Source organism: Anser anser (genome assembly GCF_964211835.1).
Source record: "Anser anser genome assembly, chromosome: 9".
NCBI lineage: Eukaryota > Metazoa > Chordata > Aves > Anseriformes > Anatidae > Anser > Anser anser.
In genome coordinates this window covers 8,504,519-8,525,591 of record NC_139729.1, presented here as the reverse complement: position 1 = coordinate 8,525,591, position 21,073 = coordinate 8,504,519, and the positions used below count along the sequence as shown (strand labels likewise).

The following is a 21,073-nucleotide window of genomic DNA, read 5'->3' as shown; positions in this document are numbered from 1 at the left end:
AAAGGTGGGACTGACACAGCAGAGGAGGACTGTCAGTAAGGAGATACCGGGATACAGGGAAGACCCTCTCGTCTTCCAGGAGCTTTACATAAATGCTCCATGTGGTGTAAGGGCTACCAGAACAAGAGCACAAACCGAGCTTCCAGTGCAATAGGGAGCTGGAGACAGGCGTGCAAAGAAGAATTTGGCAGCTAGGAGATAAACGAAGACAGCAAGGGAGCATGAGGCCCAAGTACCTGAAACGAAAATGGAGGGAGAAAGGAGAAGACATCATAAATACAAGAGATGCTAACAAGGTCCAGGGAATAGTGAAAGGTGAGAAAACAAGATGCATCTGAGACGTTAGCTGTCAGGATGGCAGCAATACCTCTGTCGGTATTTGGAACAAGCAGAAGTACAAACTGGGGCTCTGTTACTTGGGGCCCTCCTTCCAAAGCACTGAGGCTACAGGATGGTTAGAGCTTGTGAGGAGCTAATTTAACAAGGTGAAATGAGGAACAGTCTTGCCGGGTGGGCTCTTTGGGGTCACCATGCTAAAACTGAGCCGACAGAAAGCAGCTTTCCAATTAGAATTCATCTCCTTGGTCTTGTTTTTTCCTCCCTTCTGAAATAATAGCTATTTTTATATGGATACATCTGGTGGAGATTTCCAGTGGACTGCATAGACTGGTGCCCAGATTTTGCGATATTTTTTGTGTTTAACATTGTTAAATTTAACAGTTAAATAGAAGACCCAGGTATTTGCAGGTAGTCTGGTTGATTTCTTCCATTATATGTTATGCCACATCTGTTAAAAGTAAATACTACACGCAATGGAAGTGCTTGTTTACGTGTCTCGAGCTTTTTGGCTCCAGAGATTTTTTTTTTGATAATTTTCTTTGAGGAACCTATAAATAACTTGAAACATTTAAGTCAAGAATGTTCAGAAAGGAAGACCACATGGTTGTGCCGCAGGTAGGTTCAAAGTTAGAAGCTCCTTTGGCCCGCTCCCTGTGTCAGGTACTTGGAAGTGGACAGAGTGGTAGCACTTTGGGTTGCAAATCCTGTGTCCCTTCTTACTCCCTGGTATAATCCAAGCTTATTCTGTAAGCAATAAGGGCAATATTTACCACATACTATGAAGTAATTATTAAATGCAGTTTATTAATTAAAAGTTATTTTTAATTAAATTTTATTTTACTTTTAAATTAAATTTTATTTTACTTTTAAATTGAATTTTATTTTATTAATTAATTAAATTATTAAGTGCTGCAGTAGCAGCATTTAGAAATTTAGGGGTAGTTGTTATCATTTTTTTTTCTGACTAATTACACGAACTGTTGCTCCTAATCTCTAAGACCATTTCCAGTCCACGCGATAGTGTTAATGTTGCACCTCCAATGTCTGTGTTGACTTCAGAGCGTCCTTTTAGGATGTTTTGTCAGTGGGTTTTGTGAACTAAAAATATGTTGTGATATTCGTGTAGGTGCTATTTTAAATTTTACTTTTAATGTTTTGAGTAGTTTCTTTTCTGTTAGATTCAGTGCTTGTTGTTCTTAAATTTGTCTGGCAGTGTTAAAGTATTTCTTTGACTAGGTTGATTAGAAATGAGACTTGCTATCTGTAAATAAAATATTCTGTGGCATCAATCCTAGGCAGTTGATCTTAATAAGAAAATATGTACATCTGTGCTGTAGTTAATAGCTTATAAGAAAAAGTGTGGTCTGCTCTGTTATTTGTATTTGTCTTTGATCAAAAATTAAGTTCCTTATTTTGCTTTTAAATCTCCGAACTAAATTTTAGCCCTAGAGTTCCAAGCTGTTGCTATTGGGCTATGTTTTTTTTGTGTCTTCTGAAACAATCTTGGGTCAAAGCTGAGCTATATTAAGCCCATGGGCGCTAAAGCCAGCTCCATGTTTTTGTGACATTAAGTGAGCAGTAGCAATGTTGTGGGTTGCTATTGAGAAAATTGTTAACACAAAGCTGAAAGTTCTTGCTTCTAACCTTTTCTGGCTAGGAAACTTGACCAATACAACATAACTGCTGTAATTTAATTCCCCATTTATACTCTTTAGGCAATGTATTGTAATGCTGTCTATTTGCAGAGGCCAGCAGCTGTTGTAACACATTCTTAGGTTTGGGATTTATATTCCAAATACAAATTTGCTGCAAGCACCCTTCAAGCCTCAGTCATCAACCTCTAATGGCTATTGCCAAGGTTCTGTGTTGCTACTAGAGTTTCTTTCATCAGGGGTTTGCAATGACTTGCAATAATTTACACCAGTCTTAGTGTGGGAGGAGCTAAAAAAAAAAAAAAATGAATCTGATAAATAAATGAATGTTGGAATGACAGCTGAGCCCTACAGCTCAATGTCCAAAGTCAAAACTGCAGCTTAATATTCTTGCCAAGCACAGTCCTATAGGCAATTATATGCAAAATGTGGAACAGCTGAAGGAAAAGTTTCAAGTCACTGTGCTTGTGGGTATTAGCCATGTCAACAACACTAGTAAGGGTATGGAAAAATGCTTGAATTCTGGTTTTGGCAGGCAAAGAGAAATCACATTAAACTAGCATATTGTAGTGTAAGAATGAAGAGTCTGTGTTACATTAACAGCTACGTGCTCTTAAATTTGTATGTATTTCACTCCAGTTTACTGCTGTTTTTGGTTTTCTTTGTGCACGCAACTCTACTGTAGAACAAATTCACCTCTAGAATAAGGACTGGGAATCAAAATGCAACTGAGAAACTGAGCCAGAAGAATTAGTAAAATTCTGCTTTGAAATTTGTTCTCTTGTCTTTTCTTTCTTTCCTTTTTTTTTTTTAATTTTTCCTCTCCCCAAAGAAGATGAATAGTGGTTAAAAAAGAAAAAAAGTTTCCCTCATTTTCACCTATAAATCTAGCTGTGTTCAAATACCAGAAAATGGTGGTAGTAAGAGGGGGAAAAAAAAAGGGAGGGGATGGGGGCAGGGGCGTGCTCATTATTACAAGTATAATCTTGAAAGGCTTGTAAATTAACTAATGCTTTCACATCAGAACAATTTAAAGAGGCTATGTCAATAAAACTCCAAACTTATGTTCAGATATTATAGAAGCATGCTTCTACACATTTGAATGCTAGCAGTGGTATTGCTGTTAATTTCCCTGCTTTGTCTGAGCATTAACTGCGTTTCTTTCTAATTAAATTTGTTATGGTAGTTTCAGTTGCATTTTAATAAATACATTTCTTTAGATAAGTCAGGCTACTTAAGACTGGCGAGGGTAGCCAGATGAGGAGGAGGAATCGGTAGAGAAAATGATAGGCAATTTAGTCCCTTTGATCTCATAGTCACAGAATCTCCATTACTTTGTTTTCCAAATGGTTTGCAGTCATCATCGTAACTGTGCTGTGTCTTTTGCATGATGTCCTTTAAATCAGTTTTTAAGTGAAAATGATGAAGGACAGTGCAAATGTGAAAATGATGGGCCTGTTATCGTCCTTTTCTTTCCATCATTCTCCTAGTGCTTAGTGAGAGACTGACTGAAAAAGCATCTTCACGAGTGCAAAAGGTGGAGTTTTTCTGCAGCAAGATGGATTTCTGTGGTCTTAACCAAGATTGAAGTTGCTGAAGAGCTCTCTGGGGTTGCCTTCTTGATTATGTAAAAACATGAAAAATTCAAAACAAAATATCTATATTTTAGGGTGGAATCCTTTCATAGAAACCATAGGCATTGTGAATAATTACTTTTCTTTTTTTTTTTTTTGTCTTTTAAAGACATAGTTCTATATGTCCTTAAGGGTAAATTGTGCATGTTTTGTGTCTTTCAGTGCATTTAATCCCAGTCAACCCGATCAAGGAAGATGGGTTGAATCCTAAGAGCCGAAAAAGAATAATGCCTGACTTGCTAACTGAACCTCCTGCAATAGATCCTGTTTACGAAGCTCGTGTTTACTGCAATATTCCTACCATTGCTGAACGCAGCATGGAAGGTAAGCTTTCTGCGTGCAAATGATAATTTAGTGGAAATGATGACTTTGTGCATTGTCAGTTTTTCAGTGCTTGAAGCAAGGTACAGCAAACGCCAGCCGGTCGATGAATTATGTTAACACATTCAAAATGCACTGTCTTTTTTTTAATATCCCCTTTGATAACTTGATTTTTGGAAGTGGTTTCTGTTTCCAGTCAATGGTCAACTGGAATCCTAAAATTGGAAGGGCTGGGAGTGATACAGATATTTAATGTTTGAACTATAATGTTTATTACACGTGAGCTGCATTGCAAATTTTATTATTAATGTCTGAAAAACAATTAACTTAAAATTCTAAAAAAAAAAAAAAAAAGACAAAACCAACCAAACAAAAATCCCAAACAAACAAACAAAAAGAATCAATTCATGTTGGAACTCCAAACCATTAGACATAGTCAACTTGAAGACATGTGTGTTCTTCACTTTATAGTGGTTGCAGCATGAATTCCCTCATGTACATATCCCACTAACATAAAATCACAAACTAATATATCAAAAAGCTTCAAATTAAGTGTGCTGCAAAATGCATCGTTACAATTAGGGGTCTGGAAAGAGGCATCATAAAAGTGGAGTAGCCTTACTATGTTGGCTGAGACCAGTGCTTGAATAATTTCTTGTATGGCTTTGGGACTTTGGATGTACTATGGAGAATGTGCTGAGTACCTAAGTCTTGTATAATCTTTCCTGTGACAAGAACTCATCATCCCTTCTGGGGTTTTTCTTTCATCGTAACATTAATTATACCTATGTTTTTGCTTAAATCTTTTTTTTGCTTTAGGTCATGCACCTCATTATTTTAAACTAGTATCAGTTCAAGTGTTGATTCGACATGGAGATAGGTATCCACTATATGCCATTCCCAAGACAAAAAGACCAGATATTGACTGTACATTGCAGCCTAGCAGGTAAAATTTCTGGCTTATACCATTACTTAATGCATGTGTTGCTTGATAATTATTTTGTTTATCTTCAAGAAACAATTTCTGCAGCTTAAAGTATGGTGTGGCTTCTGATGTTTGTGTATTGTGGTGGATGAAAGTTGGCGCAGGGAGGGGAGTTGTATGACTGGTGTACAGTACTTCCTCTGAAACAGGAACTGTTAATTATTACCAGGTCAGATCAGAATAAATTCCGTATACTTCTATAAAAAAGCCAAAGCTACTTAATTAAGTATTTAGGTTACCATTCTTCTTAGATAAGCTTCTAGACACTTCCAAAATGTTATTGCAGTGTTTGAAAATATCCCTTCCGTTTCAGCTGTGTGTGTTTCCTTTCGTGTGAACACAAAAATGTCTGGGTCACTACCACAGGAAAATTGATATTTATGTTTTCTGATAAGTAAAAGAAAAAATAATATAAATGCAGGTTTTCAGAGTTTCCTCTTAAATTAATGATTTGTCTCAAACTTCCCCCGAGAAGTGTGAAACAAATAAATTTAATGATAAAAATGCAAGCTAAACAAAGTAAACTGTTTGCTACTTGAAAACTACGCGTATACTGTAGTTAACATTCACTCACACTGTCAAACATCTGATACTTGTGTCTGTCATTAAAATGTCACCTTTCTGTTTCAGTGTATCATGCTTCTGTCCAATGTCATGTCTTTGTAGTTTGCTGATGCTTGTCTTGACACCTGAATCAGTTTGAGCTTCTTCTAGAAGAACCTCTCTTTCTTGTTTAGAGCTTTTTATTGGTAAAGATGAAGTATATTGCAGAGCAGTAGAAATAAAGAGGATGATTCAAGTCACCAGTCTTGGTCCTAGCTTGCTTGATTACATGTGTTTTTTTTAAATAGGATATGTGGTATTTTTATTATTTTTTACCCAGTAGAGGACTATCCAGTGAACCTAGTGAATGTTTACAGTTGAAGGAAAAACTATCAGACATTAATAAAATCTCTTGGCAACTTTATACTGCTACCCACTCACCAGCATCAGGTGTGCAGCTTTCTGTGACTGGGAGTTGCAACCAATTTGTGTACCCGCATGCACTACTAAGGGAGAGCATAGTGGGCCTCCTGATCTACTGGTATACAAAGCAGTGCTGATATTACCATAAATACCTTTTTTCCCAGAATAGCATGGAATCTCTTCCTTTAAAGAAAGATGATGTTCTTGCTTTTCTGTTGTAGAATTATTCAGAAGTAGCTTTGCTCTGTCATGCTGAAAATGTAATGGCATGCTGAAAGTGCTTTTCCGAGTATTAGATATATCAAATATGTGCTTCTTGTCTGGATAAATTAATGGGCCATTTTCCACAGAATGTTAGTAGCCTCCTATCATCGAGAGCGCTTGTGATTTTATCTTTAAAAAGGTAAAGATAAAAGAAATTGCCCTTGTGAATAGATATCCTGAAATTTGCAAGGCTTGCAGTGCTGTCTTCAGTTGTTGTCAGTGTTCTAATGTTCTCCTGGCACAAGTAATTGAAAAATAGCCATATTGCTGACCAAGCTACTGTTGTGGCGGGGGGGTGACCATACAAAAGCTTGAAAGCGTGAGCAGTTTTAACTCGTCTGTGTATGTGCGCACATGTGCAAAATTTCAGTACCACCTGAACTGTAATATTCTTTTCTCCATTCTAATAGTGAAATTAAGCCTCTATTGAAGATCTGTGCTTTTAAAGAAAAAAATCTTACATGTTTTATGTTTGTTCTTAGTCTTATACAATATTCCATAAATATACACTTTTGTATATAATATATACAAATAAATACTTTTTAAGACTAAAATGGGATGGAAAAGTAGACAGGAGAAATCTGCTTTTTATAGCAAACATGGCACCAGAATTTAGAAGATAAAAATAGCTTCTAATTTTCTTATTTTTAGAGTGTATATATGTACTCATATCTTAGCTACTGCTTAAAGCAAGTATCAAAATCTTTTGAAAAGATACTACTTTTCCAATGCCTGTCATGAACACAAATCTAAATATGTTTTTTTTTTTACTGTTATTGAAAAAGTTTTTACGTTACAAGTGACTTGGGTCTTTATGCGTAGTTCAGTTTTTTAAAGACCTTTCACTTACTTTTATGTTGACTCTTCTTCTTTATTCATACTTCAACTTCCACCAAATGTTTGTTCTGTCAAGAAGTGGCATTCTCAAACATCCTCCAAGAGAAGTTTGAATTGTTCTGAGAGGTGCCCAACCCCAGCAGTGCTCTGCACCCGCTGCCTGCCTGAGATTCAGCATGCCACACCGAGCTTCCAGACAGACATCTCTGCCATAGAGTCGTGTGCCCAATTAATTTATTTAACAAGATGGAAAATGAACAATTTGTTAATAGCTGTGATAACATTTTTAATGATCTGCCTCTAAGGGGTGAGATTATTTTTAGAATAAAGTACAAAGTTAAGCAGTATGATCCAGGTTCCTTTTGGAGTTCTTAAAGGCTCTGATCCTCTGATCTTACTCGGTATCTGTAATGTTAGAATGTATGTGAGAAATCTTTATTGCAGAGATGTGTCAATGTTGGATGAGTTGCTGTGGTTCTCAGTATTACAGTGCCACATGAGACCTTGGTTTTGTTTTTGTTAGAAAAGCTTTTACAGGTATTTCTGCAGTTTCAGGCAAGGAATACAACAATGTGGAAGCCATGCAATCAGGACAACTATCCACAAAGGGCAAGGCAGTAGTGCAACTTTCGCCACTGCCAACAAGAGTGACCAAGTAACGCAGTTAAGAGGGCACAACCTCAGGATGTGAGGAGGCCAGCAGTATAGATGCCCCTGGCTGTTACTGATTTATGAAGCATGAGAAGATCAATGTACAAATCATATACCCGCTACCGTTCACCACCGGTAAAAATGAGTAGAGAACAAAAAGACTTTGTCTCCTTGAGAACAAAGTTTATGAATCTCCTGGCTGACTTTGAAAGGACAGCAGAAAGATTAAAGGAGTTGGCTCTGTACCATTGTTTCCTGATGGGTTAAAGCTGACCTTTCTGAATAAAGCTAGAATTGTTAAGGTTTCTGTCATTATTTTTATGGAATATTTATTATTTTAACATCAGGAAACTATTTGCTGTGTTTGGCTGTCAGGCTTATATTCCTCTATGATGTAAATTTGGTGCTTCATTGTAAATGTATTTATATTGAGAGTATTACGAGGTATATAATTGCTACCTTTGAACTGGAGGTTTCTTTATAATTACGTTGAGATGCCTGATTAAAAGTCTGGCTTGTTTAAGCTTTCTCTATGTTAGTTTTAGATAACATACTGAATACGAGCAGCATACTTCTTTATTTGACTTAGCATTCAGCTGATGGAATTCATTAATTAAGCAGATTATGCTACAGCCCCATGGACTTTTAATGGATATGCAGAATAGCCTTGAGGTCACACTTTGGGTTTTGCAAATTATGGATTGTGCCATATAAGAGTGGAATGAATATAAGCAAATGGATTAAATGCTTTGGAGATTCCTTCCACCTAAAACTTCAATTAATATTATTTCCATTGTTCTCGATGTAAATTTCCAAGGGGAACTGAATAATACATATATTCTCCCCACCCTCCAAGAAAACTATTAGAACGATGTTAGTGAAGATCTGTTCATTGTGGTGTTTGCTTCTGAGGGAATAAATTAACCTCCCACTTCCCTTCCCTTTGTACCTTACTTGTTGAGTGTTAGAAATAACAGGTACACAATGTGTCTTCTTTGAGTTTTTATCTGAGATAGAGAAGAAATGTTTTCCTGAAAATGCTGAAAAGATTTCAGAGGACTGCTATAACTTAATAGTACGCTGGGTTAATTGTCACGTGCTTCGAGTTTTAGTAACAACTATTTGAATTTTAGGTTCAATACGAACATGTCTTGAAACTGCCAATAAATGAAAGAGGAAAGTATGAGAGAGCGGAGTAGTATATTGTGAGCTAAAGCAGGTGTGGATTTTACTTGGAGTGAGGTCAAAGCATGAACCAGACCACAGTTAGGTGAAGTAAGATCTCAGGGCGTCTTCTGACTTCTCTAAAGACTCAGAAGAGGAGTGAAGTAGACTGGATCACTGGACAGTTTGTTATAAAAATGTACAAGCTGCAAGACTTTTATGAACAAACACCCCCCCACAAATACTAACGCTGTCTTTAGGATCTCTTCTGTAGACTACTGTAATCCGTTGTTAGTTTTAGTGGCTCTTCTCATTCACTTGCATTCTAAAAGAGAAACAGTATAGTCCTTTGACTAAGACTTATTTTGGCTACTTGAACTTCACAGAAGGCACAGAAAACTTCACAGAAAACTTTTGTTTGGAGTTATAAAAATATATATTTTTTGCCTTTTAAGTGAAAGAGCAAATGGATTTGCTTTTGATGCAGTTAGCAGACACAATCTGGTGTGACACAGCTACAGAGAGGTGATGTTCATTTGTCAGAAGTTTGGTGTGTCCCTGGCATGGTCACGTTTACTTGCCCAGTGACGGACACACTGAGGTTTCTGCAGCTCCTTGTCAGAAGATTGGTCCTCTTGGCTCTTGCAAATTCTGTGTTTGCTTTAAAAAAGTGACGTTTGCATGGATAAATGGGATTTTTTGGGGAAAAAAACCTCTCTCTATTGTATTCATGTCCACGTCAGCAAGTTCTTTGCCGAGGCATGTAGATCTCCTGCAGAGTTCCAGAGTGCAGTGCTGTTAGAGGACAGCACTGTGCAGTAACCGAGAAATAAAGTTTACCTCTCCTCAATTTTGCTAAGCATCTGTAATCTGCTAACTGGTAATTTTCTGTTGGATTAACTACTCGGTTTCAGCTTTTAAATAAATGACTGCTTAGTAATTGGTCTCAATAATTAGTCTTTATTGCAATCTCTCTTTTAATCATAACCTTGACCAATGTATTTTGTCTATCTGTAGCATCTTATAAGGTGGTGAGGTTATATTATCTGTGCCCCTCTTCAATTTTTGTGAACATGGAAATTGTTAAAAAATAAATTGTAGTTGCATGTAGTCTTGTCAAGATAATATCTATCCACATCTGTTTCTTAAACACTGTACTTCATCTTAATTAGATTAACCTTGCGATTTTCATAGATTTGTAGCCTCAAATTTGTAGGTGGTTCAAAGGAATATTAAGTTTAATGAGTCAGAGGACAGATTGAATGCTGTGGTTTGCTGAACATCACGTTTGAAACAAGGCTTAAACTGTACTTCATTATACACAGTAGAAATAAGGCTGTGGTTTAGTGCTCCAATAGCTTTGGTAGGAAAGAATGTTAAAGGATTACAATGGATGAAAATCTTTCACAAATAGACAATATAAATCATTGGTAATATATTTCTGAGTGGTCTGGGGACAAATAGCCCTGAGAAGCACGGACGGTTTTCTTTTTGCTCAGTGAGTTAACTCTAGTCTGGCATGGGTGATGGAAAATCAGGCATTTATCTTCATGATGATTTTTTTAAAATTATTTTTTAAATTGTACTTATTTATTTATTAAACAAAGATAACCTTGCTTGGAGAGATGGTTCTACCAAAAAAGGCTTCCATGCACTCACAGTCCGAGCACCACTTTATCTAGGGGCAGAAAATCCCACTGGCTCCTGTAGCAGTTTCTAAAGAGTGACACTGGAGTCTTCAATGGGGCTGGAGGAGGGCAAAAGTATCCTGTAACAAAGCTTCTCTGCTGCTGTACAAGCAATCAGCTCTGTAGTATGTTTGAACTTACAGTATGCTGAGCTGCAGGAGTTCTGTGTCAGACCTCTGCACATATGTAATGGATGCAATAAATGCGTTTGTTTGTATGTTTCTGAGATGCTTATTTTGTGCTGTGATGGTGTAGTCATACAAAATCCCGTAGCAGAATTTCTGAGGTGTCATGCACACATGCTCACTCTGGTACTGTATTTCTGGCTTTACTGTGCTAATTCAGAGCAACCAGCATGTCAGTGTTTGCTTCTCGTGGGGAAAAAAAAGAAATAAGTCTCTTTTTGTATCTGAACTTCTCAAGGAAAAAGGAATTTCTCAGTGAAGGATGTCAGCTCAGTTGCTGGCAGAAATACATATGTACTTCAAATAGTTGCACAGTATGATTTCTTTTCACTTACATGGGCTCCAGCGTAGCAATAAGGAGATGTCATATTTCAGTATTAAAGCTTTTTAAGACCTTTACAAAATAAGATACTTAAATGTTGAATAAGGGTTTAAATATTGGTCCATATTAATGCTAGTGTATGAAAACTACACTGTTAAATCTGGGATCTACTTTCCCAATGTTTACTTGGAAAAAAAAAGGACAAGGTGAATTTAATATTCAAGCAAAAAATAACATCCTCAGTTCTGTTACAGATAAGCATTTTATTATGCAACAGTAAAGTAAAAGGCAAATTAATATTTGTGAAAAATAGGAAATAAAAGTTCAAAACCAGGAAAACTTATGGCTATTACTAGTGATGTTAAATAATAAGACGTTCCCTGTTCTGACAAAATTTGAAATACTTACTGTATTCATACATTCCCAAGTGCAGAAATTTGCCATCATAGTGTCCAGCAAATTACAGTAGATGTCTTTTTAGTCCACTTTTATTTTCTGATAACTTTTATGGGAATACAATTTTAAGGATATTTCAGTCTTTTCAACTACACAACTGAGTAATTTTCTTTGCTTGCAGCTCAGACGGTCCCAGCAGTCTGAGCTGTGTTGCCTAGATACTCCATCTCCTGCGGCTTCGGTAAATTGGCCAGTGCAACAGCGGGATTCGTATTCTGGATAAAGGGGAAATCTTGGGGTGGGGATGGGGAGTCATTTGTTAGCTAGCAGTCTGAGTGGTGCAGAAAAAAAAAAAAAAAAAAAAGAACTTATTTTTCTTAACAGCGAAAATTGTTCTGTTTTATGCAGTTAATCAGGAGAATTGCTGGTGTATTCAGAATTGTGGTGCAGATGTGACAATGACATAAGGAACACAAGCGCATTACAGCCTGAGATGTCTGTCCCATTCAGGCAGAATGGCTCGTACTTCTGTTGTCTGATTTATTTTTTTTTTCCATGAAATATATTTAACAAGTAGTAGGCTTTCATTTTATGTTCAGAAATGTGTCTAACCATCACGTTTTTTAATTTGTTTCTGCAAGCATGTGTTTAACTTGTGCTCACTTAAATAAATAAATAAAAGCTAAAGTTAAGCAACTTGCATCTACATACATATATCAAAAGCTATATTAATACATTGGAATGTAAATTTGATCAAGTCCTGGATGCTAGTTGGTCTTGTCTGACACTTTTTAGACTTTTTGCACTGCACTGATAAATGATTTTCTTCCTTCTTTTTGTTCTTCCTTCCCACAAGTGAGTGCTGACTTTCATCGGTCTAGGTCTGGTTCCAGCAGAATGCAGGTTTTTGTAACCTAAGCAGCAAAAGAAGCAGAATGATGGATAGTGCAGTTTTTTGTTTTGTTTTGTTTTCTGATACATGTATTTGCAGAACTTGCTAATTAGGTAACAATGTTTGAGGAAAGTTGGTTGACATTTTGCCCATGTTTAGAGCCATATGATGTGCAAAGTTTAAAAAAATCTAAACTTTTCTGTTGTTCAGCCACAGATGTGCTACATCTGTAATAAGCCTAAAAAGCCATTTGTTAATGGCTTTTATTTAATATTCTCAACTTAATTCTTCCATTTTGCACTGCTGGGCTGAAAAATAGCAAAATGTACAAAAAGTTCTTTTTAAAATACACATCTGGAACTGGATTAAGCTTTGTACAATAGGAAGCCTCAACTGATGCAGAAGGCAACAAATCCTTTTACATGGCTCTGCTTCTCAAGTATTAATCTTCTTTTGAGTTATTAAAATCATACTCCACAGAAGCAGCTGTGAATTTAAGATATAATTTGACTGGTTTTTCTTTTGATTTGAAGTTTTTTTTAAAAAAAGGATTTAAAGAAATGTTTTGTATGTTTTCCTCTCATTTTGCTCATTTAACCCTCGTCTTACTGGCAGTTGTACCATAATTTAGAATAACGTTTTCTTTGCAAGAAGTTTGTAAGTGTGTTAGTTGTCTTTTTTTTTTTCCTCTCTCCTGAAGGTAAATTAAATACTGGCAAATTCGAGTTTTATAAAATGGTAAGACAATGTAATTTCAAAGGCCTACCTTTCTGTTGAATGAAGGACTGTTTCGTGAGATGTCCTGTATATACTTGCTGTGGGCATAGCTCTGTAGTAGGTGCTTTCTCATTTAAGAGTTTCTCTGTTGGCTCCTCTATGTAAGCATGGAATCAAAATTCACCAGGACAAAGATATTCAGACACTTACTTATACTTTAGTAGTTCTGTTGCTCCCTCTTGTGGTTTCTGTAGTTCAGGAAGATTTTTTAGATCTGAGTTTTTTGTATCAAAGCAGAACATTTTTCTAGCGAATTGTGAATGTGAACAATAAATATACAGCACAGACTGCTGTAAAAGTTCTTTGACAACATTTATCTTTTTTTTCCAAATTATTTAATTTATAATTTTCTTGTAAGCAACATCAAAAAAAAAAAAAAAAACAGATCACTGTTCAGGATGAAAGTCCAATTAAAACGGCAACCATCTGGGGCAAAAATGGATTGCTGAACTGTTTCTGATTTAGTTCTGCACAAGAGTAAGGAGGTGGCTTTGTACCTCTGCCTGTGTGTGGATAACAAAGAACATTTCTTCACAGAGGAGAGATGAAAAAGGAACAATATAATGTTTAACTGGGGTGGGGAAAGATAGCCTTGAAGTACAATCTTATATGTATTGTTGTCTGGGGACTTAAGTCATGCATTTTCAATAATTTGTAAAATGTAAGTTTTAGTCATTCTAGTTTTAAGTCCTTCTAACAAAGGAAACACTGTTTATGTGAAGTTCTGTTGTGACAGTGGGGTCAGATTTTTTATTATGATGATTATTTTCAGTTTAAATCCCTTTTGATTGCATTGCTTGGAGCATTTTTTGTGTATGCCATTTTAAGCACAACCATACACCAACGAACTGGAGTCTATCTTGTATTTGAAGTCCGCAAAACAGTTCAGGAGGTCTTAAACATTCTTTCATTGGCTTGGATTCTATTTCAGTGAGTTAACCTGGGCTTTTTGCTTATATCCTTTTTTCCAATTGTATTGTTTCCTTGCATTGTGGAGGTATTTACAGTCAGTTGTTGTTATTACTTTTGCATTAAAATCAATAAACTCAAATACAGGGGTGAAAATCTAGCTTTCTCAGGGCAAGACTATGGAGCTCTGCAATGGCCTTTTCTTCCCAGTCTCTATCAAGCTGGGTTGGGCAAGCCACCTTTCTGCAATGATTATCTGTGCGTGTGCAAGAAGGGGCAAAGTGGTCACATTGCTGCGTTGTCCTGCCAGGATTGTGCCGATGACATGCCACGCTCTCTGGGGCACTGGCAAGGTACAGAGGTTTCTTGGTACTCTCTGTTCCCAGGTTCTTTGGGTCATTGCTGAAGTGTCAAATTAGCAAAGGCTTGAACTACTGTTTTGTTGTTGTTGTTGTGTTTTTTTAAGGTGTGAAGGAAGCACTTTTAAAGAGGCAAATATTTTTTCTCATAACATTCTTTTAGCAAATATTGTGTTTGAGGAACAATGCAGAAATGCAGTTGTTATGTGCTAAGACTGTGCAGAGGGGTGCTTCTGCCTAAGCTGTGCTTTGCTCAGAGGCAGCATTGGCAGCAGAGGAAACGTGATGGATGTTTATGGAGTGTTTGCACAGGGACATGCAGCGTACTTTGGTTTGACAAGTTCTGTTGCCATTGATGAGATGGTATTCACGTCTGTAGTCAGAAGTTTGAGTTACATTTGTAGAATGCGGTTTGATCATGTGGGCCATTTTAGTTACTGCTTCTGAAATAGTATGTAGTCAACAAGGTTGAATAAAATTGACAATTCTGTATTGCTATTTCATCAGATTAATCTCTGTTTATCTCTAATTTTCTATAATGTTTTATCAACCATATAGCTAATTCATGCAGGCTCTTAAGTATGGCATAAATATTTTTTTCTTATCCTAGGACATAGTTTGATTTAATCTTATCTATTTAAGGTGTCCAGCAGTGCTGGACTCTTTCTTCTTGGATAATAGTACAACACCCAAAACAGTGGGCTCTGTTTTCAGTTGGTGCCACTGGACACTGCTTTGCAGGTATCGTGTGATTGAGGCTACATGCTTTTCGATTTGAAGCCTGGAAAAATTTGAAGTCTGAGATTGCAGTCAGCATTGTATGTTACAAAACTTGAGAATTCCCACAAGATGATCTACTTACAGTACTGGTTAGTTGAACCCCTTTAGATTGTTAGTGCTTTTGGCTGTGTTGTTAAAGTGCAGTAGGACTTCAGAAACTGGAGAGATGTTTGTTCTTTTTTTTTTCCCCAAGGATTTAAATTTAAAAAAATCACAAAAGTATTACTTCATTAAAAAAAAAAAAGGAAATTATTTTCTGAAAGGTATCGTAATTTTAACATGCCAAGACATGTGTCTCCCTGTAGCTCTTTGGTATGAAGTGGTTAGATTTCTTCTGCATGCTTGCAAAAGTCTTGAGTAAGAGCAGATGTTGTCTCAGTGGGAAATAACATCTCACCATGAAATTTCTGAGCTGACATTCTTGGAATATTTAACTCTTCGAGCTGTTTTTCCATATGCTTTTGGAAGTTTTCACATTTCGGTTTACCTCTTCAGGAAACCCTCTCATCCTCAGCTGGAAGCTTTCATCAAACACATGTCCAAAGGGTCTGCAGCCCAAATGGATGGTACCCTCAGCAGCCTGCCTCGTTACCCTAGCCATTCCTTTTGCGAGATGGGAGAGCTTACGCAGACGGGTAAGTTTCCACAGCAGCTTTACATTTCCCTCTGCTCTTTTAATACAGTCTGCTTGAAACAGTATCTCTTATTTTTCTTTATATTGAGATAAATGCTTTTCTGTGGGAAGCTCCTAATACTGGTCATAACCTAGGTTTTTTCGGGGTATGAATGAAGTATTAAACTCTACCACAAAAGTAGTGGCAGCTCTAGAAACTGGGCATTGTCATGTAGCCTGCCTGCGTTCTGTTACAGATTGATCACCCTTGACATCTCTTCTAACTTTATTTTTAACAAGTTAGAGCAACTTCCATTGATGTTGCCCCCCACCACAAAATTGCTTTGTCACCCTTGTGAAAAATGACATTGCTCGATCCCTCCTGAGGAAGACCTGTTTATCTCCTGCTGATTAGTTAGTGAGCCAGAAGGGCCCTGGAAAATTTGGTTGCCAGTTTTCCCTTGTGATGTAACTGTGTCCACTGCAAGAGATTCAGATGTAACAGACAAATTTGATGTTTGTATTAGGGAAGGAGAATAACTATTTTAAACATCTGGTGCTTTTTGCTTTTTTTTTTTTCCCTCCTTAGCTTTAAACAAAGTTTCAAGAGCATTAAGGAAGCTGGGCTGATATTTGTTGGGCTGCTGGTTTCTGGCCTCTTTATGTATATTTTTACCACAAGAAAATGGAGTTTTCCACATATATCTGTCATTCCTGTTGAGCTTAGTTACTGGGAGAAAGGGTAGAAATGCCAGCACTTAAAGCTTTGAGACTTCCTTGGTACTGCTGAGAGGGAGGCTGCTGACCTCTGCTAGTGAATGTATACTTCATGCAGTCTATCCACACCGAGAGAGCAGGGAGATGGGAGGCTGCTGGAAGTGCTGCAGTCAGGGAGAGGAGTGCGTAGAAGGAAGCACGTGGAGAGCTTGGGGTATTGTGGTGCTGGGCTGTTGGGAGTAGTGACAGGGACAAGGGGGCTGGGACTGGAGCGGCAAACTGGAAGCAGTGCTGGATCAGGGCTGTGATAAAAGGGGCATTTGGGAAGGGTCTGGGACTGCTGTCAGCAGGTGATAGAAAATATGAGGGGAACAAAAGGTAAGAAGGAGAGAGGTATAGAAATAACTTTGTAAGAAACGAATTTTCAGAGGTTACACAGCTCAGAGTTGTTCGTATTTTCTACCCAGAATAACCAGCTAAACTGATAGAAGTCAAAGTCAGTGTATTTGGTTGCTGCTGTTCTTTTTCTGCATGTGTTCATATCAGTGCTTCAGAAATAACAAGTGCTTGCCCACAAACGTGAAGAAATAAAACTCTTATACAACTGGACGGAAATGTGATTGTGAAAAGGGTTAATCATATGTTGATTTTTTTCTCTTCTTTTCCTTTATTTATTTTGAAACTTTGCATTAATGGTACTTTTATCCCGCATCTTTTCAGTTTTAACATTGGTCTGTTCCGTTTGATCCCACATCTTGCTTTTAACTGTTATTCTTTTTTCCTAAGTACCAATGACTGAAGGAGCATATTGCAATGGATCTGGGTAGTCAATAGATTTAGAGACTGACCAGACAGAATGAAATCAGTGTTGAAGATTTTGGGGGTTACTGCCATTTCCCTCTTGCTAATTGTTTTTCAGAGATTCCCCTATATTTTTGAGTCCAGAATTGCCTGTCAAATCCTCATGTTCTCTTGCCCCACCAGAAGAAATAAAGAAATACTTGTTAGGCATCAGTGTCAAGTCTTGCAAAGTGACCTCAGGAGGCAGCTTGTCAGATTACTAAGGAACTCCTACTGACACAGCAGGCTGCAGGTGAAACTGGGTTCATCACTGCACACAGCTTGTGACTGAGGTAGTATTTGGGATTCCTATTGCCTGCAGCAAGTTATACAAATGTCCTGGTGCGTAAAGGGCTCATACGTGTTTGTTGGCTGCTGTGAGAGGATAATACAAGCAAGGTGGATTCTGGAGTAAGGGTTTTGGTGTGGGAGAAGGATATATGCCCTCCTCCATTCCAGCTGGGTAAAGCCGAAGCATTAATATAAGAACTACCAAGCAATTTGCGTACTTCCTGAAGGAAGATGGGGAAGTCTGATGCCATTGCCACACCTCACCATACTGTTTTATGAGTTTGTACGCTGGTTTACATTCTGTGTATTCATTTCCTGCCTGCTGGTACTTCCACTGCCTGACATAAATGTGCAAGGAGCACAGCATTCAGTGCCTGTCTGGAAAGCTGACTCAGGTGCAGTCTGGATCTACTGTCATAACCGTCCTATTTTTATAGTCATGTTACACGCATTTAGTCCTGTGTTTCGAGTCCAAAGAGCAAATATTAAACTGCTAAGGTTTTAAACTAATTTTATGGAACTAGCTTTTTCTATCTGCATGTCAGTTTAGCTCCTAGAATCCAAGAGATACTGAAAGAATAGCAAGTATTTCATTTCCTGTGGTTTTCATAGTAGTCAAGCACAGGTGAAGTCCAGTTCCTAACTTTTTAACTAACTGTGCATTTAACAGTAGGACAATAGCTGTATTTTATTTCCTCTAAAACTAACAAGAATCTAATTGTGTTTTAACTTATTTAAAATAAATAGTAAATATGAAAATTCTCTTTCAGGTGTTGTACAGCACTTGCGAAATGGACAACTATTACGAGAAATTTATATAAACAAACATAAACTGCTTCTGAGTGACTGGACAGCAAAACAGCTCTACTTGGAGACAACAGGAAAGAGTCGAACCCTGCAGAGTGCGCTGGCGCTGCTCTACAGTTTTTTGCCAGATTTTGACTGGAAGAAAATTTACATGAGGCATCAGTGGAGCACCATTTTTTGTTCTGGAAGCTGTGACTGTCCTATGCGAAACCACTACCTAGAAGAGGAACAGCGCAGACAGTACAGTTTACGGGTGAAGAACAATGATTTGGAGAAGATATATGTGGATATGGCAAAGATAGTTGGCATTCCCACGAGGCAGCTGAGAGCTTCTAACCCAATAGATTCTCTCTTGTGCTATTTTTGCCACAATGTCAGTTTTCCCTGTACCAAAACTGGCTGCATTGGTATGGAACACTTCAAAGTAATCAAAAGACATCAGTTGGAGGATGAGAGAGAAAGACAGGAAAAGAAACTTTATTTCCTGTATGCACTATTGGCCACTCATCCTCTCCTCAACCAGACTGTTAATCGGCTGCAGCGTATTGCAGAAGGCAAGAAAGAAGAAGTATTTGTCCTTTACTCTGCACATGATGTCACCTTGTCACCTGTTCTTAGTGCCTTGGGCATTACAGAGGCCAGATTTCCACGATTCGCTGCCAGATTAGTTTTTGAGCTGTGGCAGGATGGGAAGAGACCCAAAGAACACTTTATCCGCATCCTGTACAATGGTGCTGATGTCACATTCCAGACCTCATTTTGCAAGGATTATTATAAACGTTCCAGCAAGCCAATGTGCCCACTAGAAAAATTTGTTAGCTTTGTCAAGAGGGATATGTTTTTAGTTTTTAACAGCACTAGTTATTATGATGCATGTCGTAGAAGACCACTGTAGGGAAGGAAAGTGAAAATATTTAACTTCTGTTTCAATGAAAGTCTGTATTTTGGTCGAGGCACAGTTCAGTCTTGTTGTTTCTTGTACCTGTAAGTACAAAAGGATATTGCTTGAAACCTCCTTCAAATAGTTTTATTTTCATTCAAACTGTAGATGGTCTTCAGTAGAAGAACAAATATTGAGGGAGTGTTATGTCTGTGTATGCTCACATATGCTGTGTTAACTGTCATGAACTGATAAACCTCATGAGTTACTGTAGCCTTGGACTTTCTCTGATAGACTGACAGAGCATAGACTGATTTTCTCTATACTCCAGAGCAATACTTGGATACCATGAATTTAAAAACAAGAACAATCATTTTTTTTACCATCAACTTTCAATCATTTTAAGCAGCTGTATCAAGATATTTATAAAATTCCAGGCATCTGTGTTAAACCCCTCGTAAGATATTCTTAAAGCTCCCTACTCAAATAGAAGCATTTTAATATTTAGGGACAGGTCTTTAAAGTAAACTGTTTACCTTTACCTGTGCTTACATACTTGAGCATGTACAAATAAGTGTGTGCCTTTTTGACCTCACAGACCTACAAATACTAGACTTTTGTTACCTGTATCAGAGAAGGGTGTACTGGAAAATGTGTGCAAAACTCTATTCTTTGATTGCACTTTCAGCACTTTGAATAGTACAAACACAATCTAGAAATATGTAACGGTCTTGTGACATTGAAGTAGATAGCAAACACTAACATTACTGCTAAATCTGAGTGGGAAATTAGCATTATAAATCAGTCTTACAGGGAAGTGTTGGGCTCTTTCCCATTGTGAACATGCTCAAGCTGCTGTGCTATAAACAAAACAGTTTTAGGAATTTGATATAGTGGCTGCTTGAGACAGCTTGGCTAAACACTAAGAATTTTGTAGTTGACTTAGTATTTTTATGGACTAGGAAGCTCTTATTTTGTACGATCAGACTTGTACATATTGCACTGTGTGTATTTATAACACAGTAGATCTTTCTTACTACTTCAGTTTGTAAAGAGCTGTGAAAAGCTGACTTTTAGATGTTTTTTTCCCTTGATCAGGATGTGCAGACTTAAGTATAAACTGTCTTTTATGGGTAATTTGAGCAATGAGTATGTATGAAAACTTGTATTCAAACCAATTTCATCTCTTTAGGAGTAGTAAATTGAGAACCATTTTTTAATAGAGGCTATAGAAATTTTATAATTCTGGAGGTTTTTTACACATCTAGAAATAATTTAGTCTGTGACTTGTGATTCAGTGGTGCTAGTTTATCAAAGGAAGTGTAATTAAGCATAGGTTCTCTAACTGTTGGTATTCCACTCTGTTTTCAATGCTGTATTTGAACATGTTTCTTTAAATAAAAATTTGGGGACTCTTTGTATACTTGTGTGATCCATTTATTCTGACTTCCTCAGCTGTTAGGAATAACAAGCTTAAGTGTATTTTGTTAAGCCGCTTGTTGTGCCAATAACTTCTGCATTGGCTCACTGTAGCACTTCATATGTTCCGGTTCCCAGTCTGAGGAGAAGCAGGTAAATACTTCATCAATATCAAATTAGAAATCACAATAGCAAATTTGAGTCTGCTTTATCTCATTAAAATGTGTAACTTCTGAAAAGGTTTTCTTTTTGTCTACGGGACTGACTGTTAATAATCATATGTGATTGTGTGCTGGATGGCAAACAGGAAGAGAAAATACTAAAGTTGAGCTCACTTTTGTATAAATTGTGAACTAGACCATTTGTCTAAAATAAACGCCAAATG

At 37.3% G+C, this 21,073-nt stretch overlaps 1 protein-coding gene across 6 annotated transcripts in view; it reads left to right on the top strand.

Moving 5' to 3' along the window:
• The window catches only part of PXYLP1 (2-phosphoxylose phosphatase 1), a 63,514-nt gene extending 42,824 nt beyond the window's left edge, over window positions 1-20,690 (top strand). For all 6 annotated transcript variants that reach the window (XM_083849256.1, XM_083849257.1, XM_083849253.1 and 3 more), the window contains 4 exons: window positions 3,788-3,949; window positions 4,766-4,892; window positions 15,617-15,756; window positions 18,353-20,690. In XM_083849256.1, the coding sequence (XP_083705382.1) occupies window positions 3,788-3,949; window positions 4,766-4,892; window positions 15,617-15,756; window positions 18,353-19,284 (1,361 nt within the window). In that variant the 3' untranslated portion in view covers window positions 19,285-20,690. The remainder of the gene's footprint in view (window positions 1-3,787; window positions 3,950-4,765; window positions 4,893-15,616; window positions 15,757-18,352) is intronic.
• Window positions 20,691-21,073: the final 383 nt, after the last annotated feature.